Source organism: Pelodiscus sinensis, chromosome 3 (genome assembly GCF_049634645.1).
Source record: "Pelodiscus sinensis isolate JC-2024 chromosome 3, ASM4963464v1, whole genome shotgun sequence".
In the NCBI taxonomy this organism is placed as follows: Eukaryota; Metazoa; Chordata; order Testudines; family Trionychidae; genus Pelodiscus; species Pelodiscus sinensis.
In genome coordinates, this window is record NC_134713.1 from 33,604,279 (window position 1) to 33,616,435 (window position 12,157).

Genomic DNA, 12,157 nt, shown 5'->3' on the forward strand with positions numbered 1-12,157 from the left:
GTGCATGTCTCCCAGCTGTGGCAGGTCCAGGTTTGTCTGCCCTCTACTCTTCCCAATCAGAGTAAGGAATGCAGCAAACTCTGCAATTCCCTTCACTTCTTGATGAAGGGGAACAGCCAGCAATGTTTCAGTATGAACTGGGTGTGTGGAAGCTTCAGCCCTCCCCCGCCCCCAACTACACCTGAGGAGGTAGGAAACTTGGCACTGGTACGGTCCCACAGGGGGGAGGAGGAGAAGTGTCCAGCCAGCCCCTTCCATTTGCCTAGTGATCCCATTTTTCCTAACACAACCGAATTATTACTGTGCTTTAAGTTTATGATAAGAGAAAACTGTTTACCAAATTTGGCAGTTCTAGCTCTTACCATAGGAGGAATTCTTGAATAGATTGATGGGCAGACATACAGACAGACTCTCAAATATATAGTAGATACTGAGTATCTCTGGTTCTACTTCATGATCTTTACCTGTCACTTGCAATGACAAGCATGATAAGCAATCTTCACACACATGTGGCATGTGGCACAGGAGTTCTTGTTATCTTCACACACATGTTAACATTAACAGCAAGGGAGAAGAAAACAAGCCAGACTAGAGAAAGAACTGGTAAAAGAATATTCAGGTAAGTTAGATACATTCAAGTTATCAGGGCCCGACAAAATTAATCCTAGGGCATGTAAGGAATTAAGAAAGGAATCCTGGAATTTTTAGGGGTCATCTTCAAGAACTCGAGGATGAGTGAGGTCCCAGAGGACTGGAGAAGAGCAATTGTATTACCTATGGGTATGTCTACACTAGCCCCTAGTTCGAACTAGGGAGGCTAATATAGGCATTCGAAGTTGCAAATGAAGCCCAGGATTTAAATATCCCGGGCTTTATTTGCATGTTCCTGTCCAGTCGCCATTTTTGAATGCCACTAGTCCGAACTAACTGCCCACGGCTACACGTGACAGTCAAACGTTAATTCGAACAAAGTCCTTAGTTCAAATTAACTGTTACTCCTCGTGGAGTATGCCAGAAAAGATAACAGAGCAAATAATTGAGGAATCTATTTGCAAACATCTTGAAGATAATAAAGTGATAAGTAACTGTCACAATGGATTTGTCAAGAATAAATCATGTCAAACCAATCAGATAGCTTTCTTTGACACGGTAACAACAAGTCTTGCAGATAAGGTGGAAATGGTAGTTGTGGTAAATGTAAACTTAAGCAAGGCATTTGATACAGTCTTGCATTATCTTTTCATTAATAAACTGGAAAGTGGTATTCTAAAGTTTGCAGATGATACCAAGCTGGGTGAGTTTGCAGGTGCTTTAGAGGATAGGATTAAAATTCAACATGATTTGGATAAATTGGAGATATGGTCTGAGATAATTAGGATGATATTCAATAAGGAGAAATGCAAAGTACTCCACTTAGGAAGGAACAGTCAGTTGCACACATACAAAATTGGAAATGACTGCATAGGAAGGTTACTATTGAAAGGGACCTAATGGTCATGGTGGACCACAAGTTAAATATGAGGGAACAGTGTAACACTGTTGCAAAAAAAGCAATAATTCTGAGATGTATTAGCAGGATTATTGTAAGCAAGACACAGGAAGCAATTTTGGTGTTCAGGCCTTAGCGGGAGTGTAGTATCTAATTCTGGGCTCTACATTTCAGGACAGATGTGAACAAATTGGAGAAAAGGACCAATAAAAGATTAAAGGTTTAGAAAACATGGCCTATGAGGGAAGATTGAAGGAACTGAGTTTGTTTAGTCTAGAAAAGAGAAGACTCAGAAGGAATGTAACAGCTTTCAAATACCTACAAGGTTGTTACAAGGAGGATGAAAAAATAATCCGTGTAATTCATGATAGGACAAGAAGCAATGGGCTTGAATTGTAGGTAGGAAAATTTAGGTTGGACATTAGGAAAATCTTTCTCTTAGGGCGGCTAAGCACCATCGTTTTGTGTGTATAGTAGGGATTATTTTTTCTAATATGCATTACTTTGCACTTGTCAGCATTAAATTTCATCTGCCATTTTGTCATCTATTTACTCAGTTTAGTGACTTCTCTTTGTAACTCTTTGCATTCAGCTTCAGACTTAGTCATCTTGAGTAGTTTTGTATTATCTGCAATGCCACCTGGCCATCCCTTTTTTCCAGATCGTGTTAACATGTTGTCCAGTACCATATTCTTGGAATATCCCACTATATACCTCTCTACACTGTGAAAAGTCACCATACCATTTTTTTCCTGTCCTTCAACCAGTTACTGATCCATGAGAGGATCTTCCCTTTTATCCCATGACTAAGCAGTTTGCACTTTAGTTCAGAGTCTTTGGTTAAGGAGTTACCAAAGTTTTTCTGAAAGTCCAATTACACTATATTGACTTGATAACCTTTATCCACATGTTTATTGACACCCTCAAAGAATTCCAGTAGACAACGACGCATGATTTCCCTTTACAAAAAACATACTGACTTTTCCCCATATACATGATTCTTGATGTGAGTGATGATAATTTACTATATTAGGCTTACCACCTATAATTGCCAGGATCAACTCTGCAGCCTTTTTTAAAAAATAAGCTTTTTATTAGCTACCTTCAAATATCTGGTACAGAGGCTGATTTAAACAATAGGTTACATAGTAAAGATGATATTCATATTTGAGTTCCTTCAGACTCTTGAGTGAATACCATCTGGCCTTGACTTCTTATTATTTAATTTTATAATTTGTTCCAAAACCACCTCAACTGACATTTCAATCTGAGACAGCTCCTCAGATTTGTCACTGTCTTCAGTCTTCACTGGTAGATAACCTATGAACTAACTTGGGTTAGGTCGATTTGGGGAAATGTTACAACAAGCTGATGAACATGCTGGCTGTGTCTACATTGGCACCCCTTTCCGGAAAAGGGATACTAATGAGACCAGTCGGAATTGCAAATGCCGCAGGGGATTTAAATATCCCCCGCGGCATTTGCATGAACATGGCTGCCGCTTTTTTCCAGCTCTGGGTTTTGCCAGAGAAAAGTGCCAGTCTAGACGGGATCTTGCGGAAAATAAGCCCTTGAAAGTAAGAATAAGGGATCTTGCGGAAAAGCGCTTATTTTCTGCAAGATCCTGTCTAGACTGGCGCTTTTCTCTGGCAAAACCCCGAGCCGGAAAAAAGTGGCAGGCATGTTCATGCAAATGCCGCGGGGGATATTTAAATCCCCCGCGGCATTTGCAATTCTGACTGGTCTCATTAGCATCCCTTTTCCGGAAAGGGGTGTCAATGTAGACACAGCCGCTATGTTTTAGGTAAAGAATACTAATCCACATACAATATTAATAGGTATGTTTTATCCATCAGCCACTAGTAGTAAGAGATACACTTTCAGTTATGTGAAAGAGCAAAAAATGATTAATCACTGGTGTACCAGATTATTCCACAGAGGGTAGGAAAGACAGATATTCTAGGGGATGTACGTGGAGGAGAAAATGGGAAGCAGAAGAGCTGGGGAAACTGAGTAATGTGTGCACAAGAATGTCAGGGTACCTCAAGAGGGTAAGAATCCGGCTCATATTTGTTCATGCATGTGACTGAACAGAGTAGGAAACTGGGGTATATGCTTTGGTTTCTTTGTATTGTGCTATAGAGAAGAAAGCAACTGCAAAGCCATTTTTATTTTATTTAATTTTCCATTGTCTTAATTGTCTGACAACTTAACTTTATTTTCTGTGAGTCTACAGGTTATGGTATGAAAATCCTGGTGTATTCAGTCCATCTCAGCTGACTCAGATCAAGCAAACATCTCTTGCTAGAATTTTGTGCAACAATGCTGACAATATAACTAGAGTGCAACGTGATGTATTCAAGGTGGCCGAATTCCCACATGGTTACAGTAGCTGTGAAGAAATTCCTAAGCTGGACCTCAGGATGTGGCAGGATTGCTGTGAAGGTCTGTATACAGGAAGAGTATTGGGAGAAGAAACATTGTTTCTGGCTACATTTTAAGGGCCTTTTTGGAAGATATTTTAAGAAATTTTAGTTACTATTCAACTGTAACATAAGTTGAATTACACAGATTGCTAATGTGCTTACAAAACTAAATTTGAAATGTGCAGAAGTATAATTTCACTTCCCATATCAGTGAAGGAATCTGGTCAGGAGATTGATTTAGCTACTGTAACTCTAAGTTTTTGTATTAGCAGTTTCCTTATGAAAACACTGAAACTTTACTATTTTTACTAAATGACATTAAAATGTTTAGCAAATTGAGTTGATTGAAATTTAGAATGTAAGAATCAACATTTGTATGTACTAAGTCTTCCATGTATTTATTGTTGTAACTGTGTAAGTAGGAAGCATCTGTTTTTGTTATCCTTCCTGTTTTGTTCAGCACAAAATACTTTTCCACATGGAAATCAGAGGAGTAGCCATTTAGTTACCAAAAGCTGTTACTTATTAGATTTGAACAAAGACCCATTTTTTTCGGATGCAAAGTTGTTCTCTTCTATAACAACAAAACCAGATTACCTCGGAAGTTTGTTTGATCATATAGTAGAAGTACTGATTTATCGTTGTCAGGAAACTAGAGTTTCAATGAAACACTGAGGTTTTTCTTTCTACTTTCTTAACATTCTAACCTGCAGTTTGGGATTGTCACGGGCCCCAGGACCTAGTTATTCTGCAAAGAGAACTGTTTGAGCAACGAGCTGTTGAAAATCACCTTCAGATATTCCAAAAAAGCTACCTCTGCTGCTTTTTTTTAAGAATCTTAACAGTTACCCTATGTTGCAAGTAGTCAACTAAGGCTCAGGAAAAATGCTATCAATTCACAGCTCTGCCACATACTTCCTGGCTACGTCTACACTGGCCCCTTCTCCGGAAGAGGCATGCTAATTTCAAACTTTGGAATAGGGAACTCCGCGGGGGATTTAAATATCCCCCGCGGGATTTAAATAAACATGTCCGCCGCTTTTTTCCCGGCTTGGGGAAAAGCCAGAAAAAAGCATCTAGACTGGCGCGATCCCTAGACTAAACAAACTCAGTTCCTTCAATCTTCCCTCATAGGCCATGTTTTCTAAACCTTTAATCTTTTATTGGTCCTTTTCTCCAATTTGTTCACATCTGTCCTGAAATGTAGAGCCCAGAATTAGATACTACACTCCCGCTAAGGCCTGAACACCAAAATTGCTTCCTGTGTCTTGCTTACAATAATCCTGCTAATACATCTCAGAATGATTGCTTTTTTTGCAACAGTGTTACACTGTTCCCTCATATTTAACTTGTGGTCCACCATGACCATTAGGTCCCTTTCAATAGGGGATGCAATATACTGTTCTGCAGCAGCTAGACTGGGGTGTGTGAATGTTTTTCTTCTGATATTTACATTTTATGTCAAACTTCAAAACAGACAGATAAAAAGTCAACCAAGCAGAAACATCTTCATTGAACATCCCATTTTACAAATTAAGAATGGCAAAGTTCTATTTCAATAGTCTGACAGCCTTGGATTCTGATGCCCTAATTATCCTCAGAACGACAGCACATGGCTATTTCCTACCTTATGTGACTCAGCCAAGAGGTGAAGATCCCTGTTCTCATTTAGATGATGGTTCAGTATAAAGCCATCTCAAACTGCAGTCATTCTTCTGAGACTCCTCCCGTCCCCGTCCCCGTTCCCCCCCGAGGAACGGTTTATGTTCTCAGGTGCTCCTGATGGGCACCTTAATCCCATCAATAGCATTGTCAGTTAGGAAACAAGACCTGCTTTGCACAAAATCATATGGACTGTCATTAATTATATTTTGGTGCTTTAGTTTTTTATTGACTGAATTGTTATAAAACATAACTGGCCTATAATTATGTGGGTCATCCTAGTTGCCCTTTTGAGAAGTGTCACAGTAGCATTCTTAATTCAAGAAGAGCCAAGAGGCTCTTGTTCTTCGACTTCAAAACCTATGCAGCTAGTATCCATTATACTTTGGGTATTAGATTTAAGTGCTGCAAAGTACTTTCTGAAAAGCAACTTGTGCCCCTTCCTGTTCTACATCTTTTATGTTCACTGTACCCTCCCCCCGGCTGATATTGTAGTCCCTCCCCTCTCCAGTGCAGGCAGAGGAGCAGGTACTGCCACCCAACACCTGTGATCACACACCCCTTTCATACCTCGATCAGCTCCCTGCACCCTCTGCCATTGGTGCCCTCCTTCCTTGCTTGCAGCTTAGCGGGGATTAGTAGCCAATGCACTCCAATCCCACTCCCTCTCTGAAACTCCGTGGACAAGGGGCCGCTCCGTATTATGCCAGAGCAGCTTCTGTCTGCAGAGAGCTCAGACCACCTGTTTCTTCTAATTCCACGATCTTTTTAATAGAGAGAAGCTCTGCAGAATCTATCTTTCATATATCTCTGTTGTTTATGTTAAACCAATAGAAATAAAAACTATTTTAAAAATTGTCATTGAATAGACGCAGTGAGATGATCTGATGAATGCCAATTTGTTTAGCACCTTTTCAGAATAGAATTGCACTACAAACTAAATTATAGGTATCATGAAGCAGGTATAGGTCTGAATGGTACAATGAAGTGTAGATCTGATAATTTATGGAAGAGATGAACATTGTTAAAGGAAAAACAATTTGTACCAGTAGGTGGCTATTTAAAAAAAAATAATCACAAGACTAAATTAAGGGAAAGAAAAAAAATCTTCAATAAAAAGCAATTTTGGAGAAGATAAGATTTAATTCTAAAGTTTTTAAAAAGTTTATTTTGCTAGTTTATTATTTACAGTTATTATTGTCATAAAGCTCTCTCTCTCTTTCTCTCTCTCTCTCTCTATATATATATATTTATATTTATACTTATATTAATCTTTTATTTCAGATTGTAGAACTAGAGGGCAGTTTAATGCATTTTCATATCACTTCCGAGGAAGACGATCTCTTGATTATAGCTTTCAGGAGGACAAACCCTTAAAGAAAATGAAAATGCTCAAAACAGTGAGGTAAGGATTTGGTACTAAGGAATGAAGAAAGTTTTTTCTTTTGTTTTACTTGGTTTGATTTTGTGTAAGAGAAAGGAAAATTGAATAATTTTCTGCAAATGCACATTAGAGTTTTGCAGTCTCCAGTCGATCAGCATGGGATTGATGCCTTTCCCTTTGACATTTCTAAATATTCAAAAGCAAAATTGAATACTACAAGTTGTCAACTTTAGTTCTCCTTTCTACTTTTGTTTACCTTCCAGCTCTAATTTTTGTAAGACATTCAGCATATGAAAAAATAACACTTATACCCCCAGTTCTGTTTATTTTCCTCAGAAGAAATTTGAAATGTAAAGAAAAAAGCAATATAAAATCTGGGTTGTTCTTCGAGAAATTGTTCATGTACATTCCATGTAGGTGTGTGCATGTGTCATCTAAAAATTTTCCCCTAGCAGTACCCTTTGGGCCAGCAGAGGAGCTCGGTGGAGTGGCTAGTGTACCCCTGCTGGCCCTCTACCCCCTCAGTTCCTTCTTACCGCTTGTGATGTCAAGCTCTGTAAGTGCCTCTTAGCAGGTCTCGCCTATTGTTTAGCTAGTTATATTAAAACTCCAATAATCCGGCACCCAATTGTCCGGCACTCCTGATAGTCCGGCATCAAAATGGCAAGTGCTCCTGACGGAACCAGGACAGAACCCAGAACTGCTCAGGTCAGCCGCTCTCACGTGGGTTACAGCAGGGAGGGGAGGTGTTTGGCTCTGGGGAAGGGGAGGGGAGGAGAGGGAAGGGGGATTGAGTGACGCACAGCGTCCCAGCCAGCTCATTGAAAAGCCGGCTGCTCAGTGCATGTGCTCCAGCGCCTGGAGGGAGACGTGTGGCTGTACTAAGCATAAGGTTGGTGGGGGAGGGGGGGAGTGGGATCGGGTTACAGCAGGGAGGAGAAGTGTTTGGCTCCGGGGGAGGGGGATTGGGTTAAAGCAGGGAGGGAAGGTGTTTGGCTTCGGGGAAGAGGAAGAGGGAGGGAAGGAGGATTAGGTTACCCACAGCATCCCGGCCAGCTCATTGAAAAGCTGGCCACTTAGCACACGTGCCCCAGTGCCTGAAGGGAGACATGCGTCTATACCGGCGGCTCCAAGACCCGAGCATAAGGTTGGAGGGGTGGGAGGGTGATTGGGTTGAGAGTGTGCAGTACCTCCTGATACTCCGGCATATCCGATAATTTGGCACCACCTAGGTCCCAAAGGTGCCAGATTATCGAAAGTTTACTGTATTTTGGGTCTGTACATCCTAAACTCAAAACTTAGGTCATCTGAAGAAGAGGGCTATGCCCACAAAAGTTCATGATACCATCTACATGTTTTGTTAGTCTATAAAGTGCTAACTGACCATTTGTTGTTTTCTAAGTTTAAAGTTTCACAGTTCATTGTTCTTATCTAAGTTGTTAATAGTTGTTAAGTGTTGTACAGAGGATACATCTAAACTACGCTCCTCTATCGGCAGAGGGATGTAAATTAGATGTATCGAAAGTGCAAATGAAGCCAAGATTTAAATATCCCGTGTTTCATTTACATAATGGTGGCTGCCGCTTATTTTCTAAACGGGGCTTTTCGAAAAAAAAATGGCAGTTTAGACAGGGCATTTTTGACAAATGCCCTGTTTCAAAAGATCCTGTACTCCTCATTTTTTGATCTTTTGATCAAAGGATCTTTCGAAACGGGGCATTTCTGTCGAAAACATCCCTTCTAAACTGCCAGGAGGGGGGTTCAGAAAAGCCCCATTTTGGAAAAAAGCGGCAGTCGCCATTATGCAAATGAAGTGTGGGATATTTAAATCCCGGCTTCATTTGCACTTTTGATATGTCTAATTTACATCCCTCTGCCGACGGGGTGTAGTTTAGACGTAGCCTTAGTGTTGAAGTACTCAGGCACAGGGCTCATTTCATGTCCTCAGCATGTCCGGAAGGGCATGCCTGGGCCCCAAGTCTTCAAGCCCTGCAAGAAGTGCCAGAAGCCTATATCCTGTGGAGACCCTCTCTCAAGTGCCTCGGTGAAGCCCACCTGTCTGAGGCATGTAAGATCTGCAAGGGCTTAAAACCACATAACAATCAGAAAAGAGAGTCCCGCTTGAAGATCATCCTTAGGGAAGTGTCCCTGGGCCTGGAACCGACAACTGACCTGGGGCCGGCAACCCAGAGTGCACTGGCTTTGGTGCGGGATGCACCCAGCCACTCATGTGCCTCTCCAGTGCTGCATAGGCCTTGGCACCGGTCTCAGTCCCCAGAGCCCCAGAGGAAGAGGACACTTAGCAGGGGCAGGTCTCCTCAAGGTGCATTCCCTCCATGTGTCCTCAAGCAGGGCACGTGGCACAGTCGAGCATGGCACCCAAACCATCACAGTCAGGTTGGCACTGCTATAGCCCACGCTGAGACTCCAGCCTGGCGGGGGACTTTCTGGAGCTCTCTGGACACTTTTGAGGCATCAGAAGATTTGATTGAGCTAATCTCTTACCTGACCTCCACACCGGGCCCAGCCAAGGAGCGTGACCCCAAATGGCACCAACATTTGACCTTGGTTCCAGCCCCAGAAGTGAGAGGGCATCATCACCCCACCCAGGTACCATCTAGGTTGACCCCGGTGCTGGGTGTAGCACCACCCCCAGTCTTGGTACCCTTTGCACCTCCCACCCAGACCCATGCACCAGCTCCAGCACGGGCACTGGAGTCAGCATCAGTGCAGAGCCTTGATGCGACAACGTCCCTGGTACTGGGTCCTCTAGCCACTGGCCCCTCTTCATTGGGCAGTCCGACACCACCACTGGCTATGCCCCTCAACTCCTCCTCAGCATCGGGGGAAACTGGAGTCAAAGGCTCAGCATGCTCTAAATGGGAGGTCGCCAGCCATCACTGTCACTGCACTGCCCTGCTCAACCTTGGAGTATTCAACTGACTTGGAGGAAGAATCTGGCTGTCATCCAGGGCTCCAGGTCAAGGTTGCAGCACTGATACTACTCCTGTCACTGATCGCGGCAGCACAGCAACTCAGCACAATCTTGGCATCATCAGCAACAGCAGCCATGACTGTGCAGAAGTTCTGGCCACCACAACAGCATGCCCCAACTCAGTACCTCCTGGACCTAACATCCAGAGCCTGGGTGTGAACCCCTCTAGACCAGAGTCGGTTTTCTCGGGACCAAGAGACCCCCTCCTGGGACCCCATTTACTTGCTCCCTGACGTCAGGGCAGTTGCTCCCCTGGGGACAGGCCTCACCAGGACCCACTTCGGAGAGAGGGCCTACCACTGCTTAACCCTCTGTGGTGGCCTCCTCTGAAACCTGTAGGTGGTGGGCATGAAATGGTCCTCATCCTCTTTACCTAACGAGGCCTTTGGGGGACGGTCCCTCTATGCCCTCCATGGACTTGAGAGCCCATCAGGAGTTCCTCCACCATCTAGCCCAGAGTCTGGGAATTCAGGCAGAGAGAGTGATGAAGGTCATGAACATCCTCTGATAAACCCCAGACTCTATTCTGCTGACGGATAAGAAGGTCAAACAGAGGTACTTTGTACTGAAAGAGGGGAATGAGCACCTCTTCTCCCACCCACCTCTGGCATCCCTGGTCATCCTGGGATGTTAAATATCGGCTAATTGAATAGTCAAGTAACCTCATGAATTCTTATCAGTTAGTCAACTATTCTATAGTTCCCGGGGCTGGGCCGGCAGCCAGTGTGCTCCAGCCTCACTCCTGAAGAGCCCTCTGCCATTCTGCACTTCTGCTGCTGCATGGGGCAGCAGCATGGGGTGCCCGGTAGGAGCTGGTCTGCAAGGGGATCCAGTTTAAAAACCAGCTCCCCTCATGGACTGGCTACCTGTCACCCTGTGTTTCTGCCTCTGATAAAGAGACAGCAGCTTGGGTGGCAATAGCCCTTGTCTGGGGTGGGGATCTGAGCTACCGGAACCGACATGAGCCAGAACTGAGCCAGGCTGCCTGCCTGCCCAGCTCCTAATACACTTTAAATGAAGAGCCAAAGCAGGGGTAGGTCCTAGACCTGTTGCAAGCCAGGACTGAGCCTGGCTGCTGGCCAGCCTACTAAAAAATGTACTGGCAAGGGCAGGGGGAAATTTACTGGCAAGCACTTTTGCATATTGGTTAATCAGTTAATTGACTACACTTTACATTCCTACTTCCTGGGCAGAAAGGCCTATGCCTATGGGAGCCTCCAGCTTCGCATAGCGAACCAGCAGGTCCTCCTGAATCACTATGCATACAGCACACAGGCAGCCATGGACAAGTTTGCCAAGCTGGTCCCCAGGGAATCTGAGCCTGAATTTAGATCCCTGTTGGAAGAGGGCAGGGTGGCCCAGGACACAGCTGATGCAGTAGCTCTCACCATGGCCATGGGGTTGGTCTTGCACCACGTCTCTTGGCTGCAGGTAACTGGAGTGCCTCCCAAGTTCCAGACTACCATTCAGGACTTCCTGTTCCAGATGCCGTCTCTTTTCTCTGATTAGACTGGCCAATGTCTGCATGGCCTCAAAGATATCTGGGCCACCCTAAAGTTCCTTGATATCCATACACTGGCTACCCAGAGGCATTTCCTCTTGGGCAGGAATGCCTCTAGGCCCTCTCAGCAGAGTGCATGCCCTGATTTCTCATGGCACAGGAGGAGAAATGGGAATGGGAGAAATAACGGACATTGTTCCTGCCCAGCCCCACATTAGGGCCAAGACCCCTCCAACAATTCCCAAGGGCTCCAGCAAGGATTCTGAGGGTACTCTGAGGACAGCCTACCAACTTCACCTCTCCTATTTAGGGACTGCTTATTCCCTCTCTGCCGGTCCTGTGAGTCCAATACATCATCCCCTTTCTTTCATATCCTCCCTCCCACCCTCCTGTCTTGTCCCTCTTCAGGGACCCATCTCACAAACATCTCCTCCGGGAGGAGGTACAACAGCTTCTCAGCCTAGGAGTGGCCAAAGTGGTCCCCCAGGGGTTCTTGGGCAGGGGTTTCTACTCCTGGTATTTACTGGTTCCTAAGGCCAAAGCGTGTTCTGACTCTAATAGTCTCCTAGAGGAGAGTCTATTGATAGAGATTCTCTAGGTTTTAGTCATGAGGAGAGGATGGAAGAGGATATAGTGTGGGCCAGATCAGATAAAAAACATTCACGTAAAAAAGAATCTGACACATCAGAAAAGGGCAGAC

At 44.1% G+C, this 12,157-nt stretch overlaps 1 protein-coding gene across 2 annotated transcripts in view; it reads left to right on the forward strand.

Moving 5' to 3' along the window:
* Positions 1-12,157, forward strand: part of PXDN (peroxidasin) — a 122,765-nt gene that overhangs the window by 90,272 nt on the left and 20,336 nt on the right. For both annotated transcript variants that reach the window (XM_006131038.4, XM_006131039.4), the window contains 2 exons: positions 3,726-3,934; positions 6,862-6,982. In XM_006131038.4, the coding sequence (XP_006131100.1) occupies positions 3,726-3,934; positions 6,862-6,982 (330 nt within the window). The remainder of the gene's footprint in view (positions 1-3,725; positions 3,935-6,861; positions 6,983-12,157) is intronic.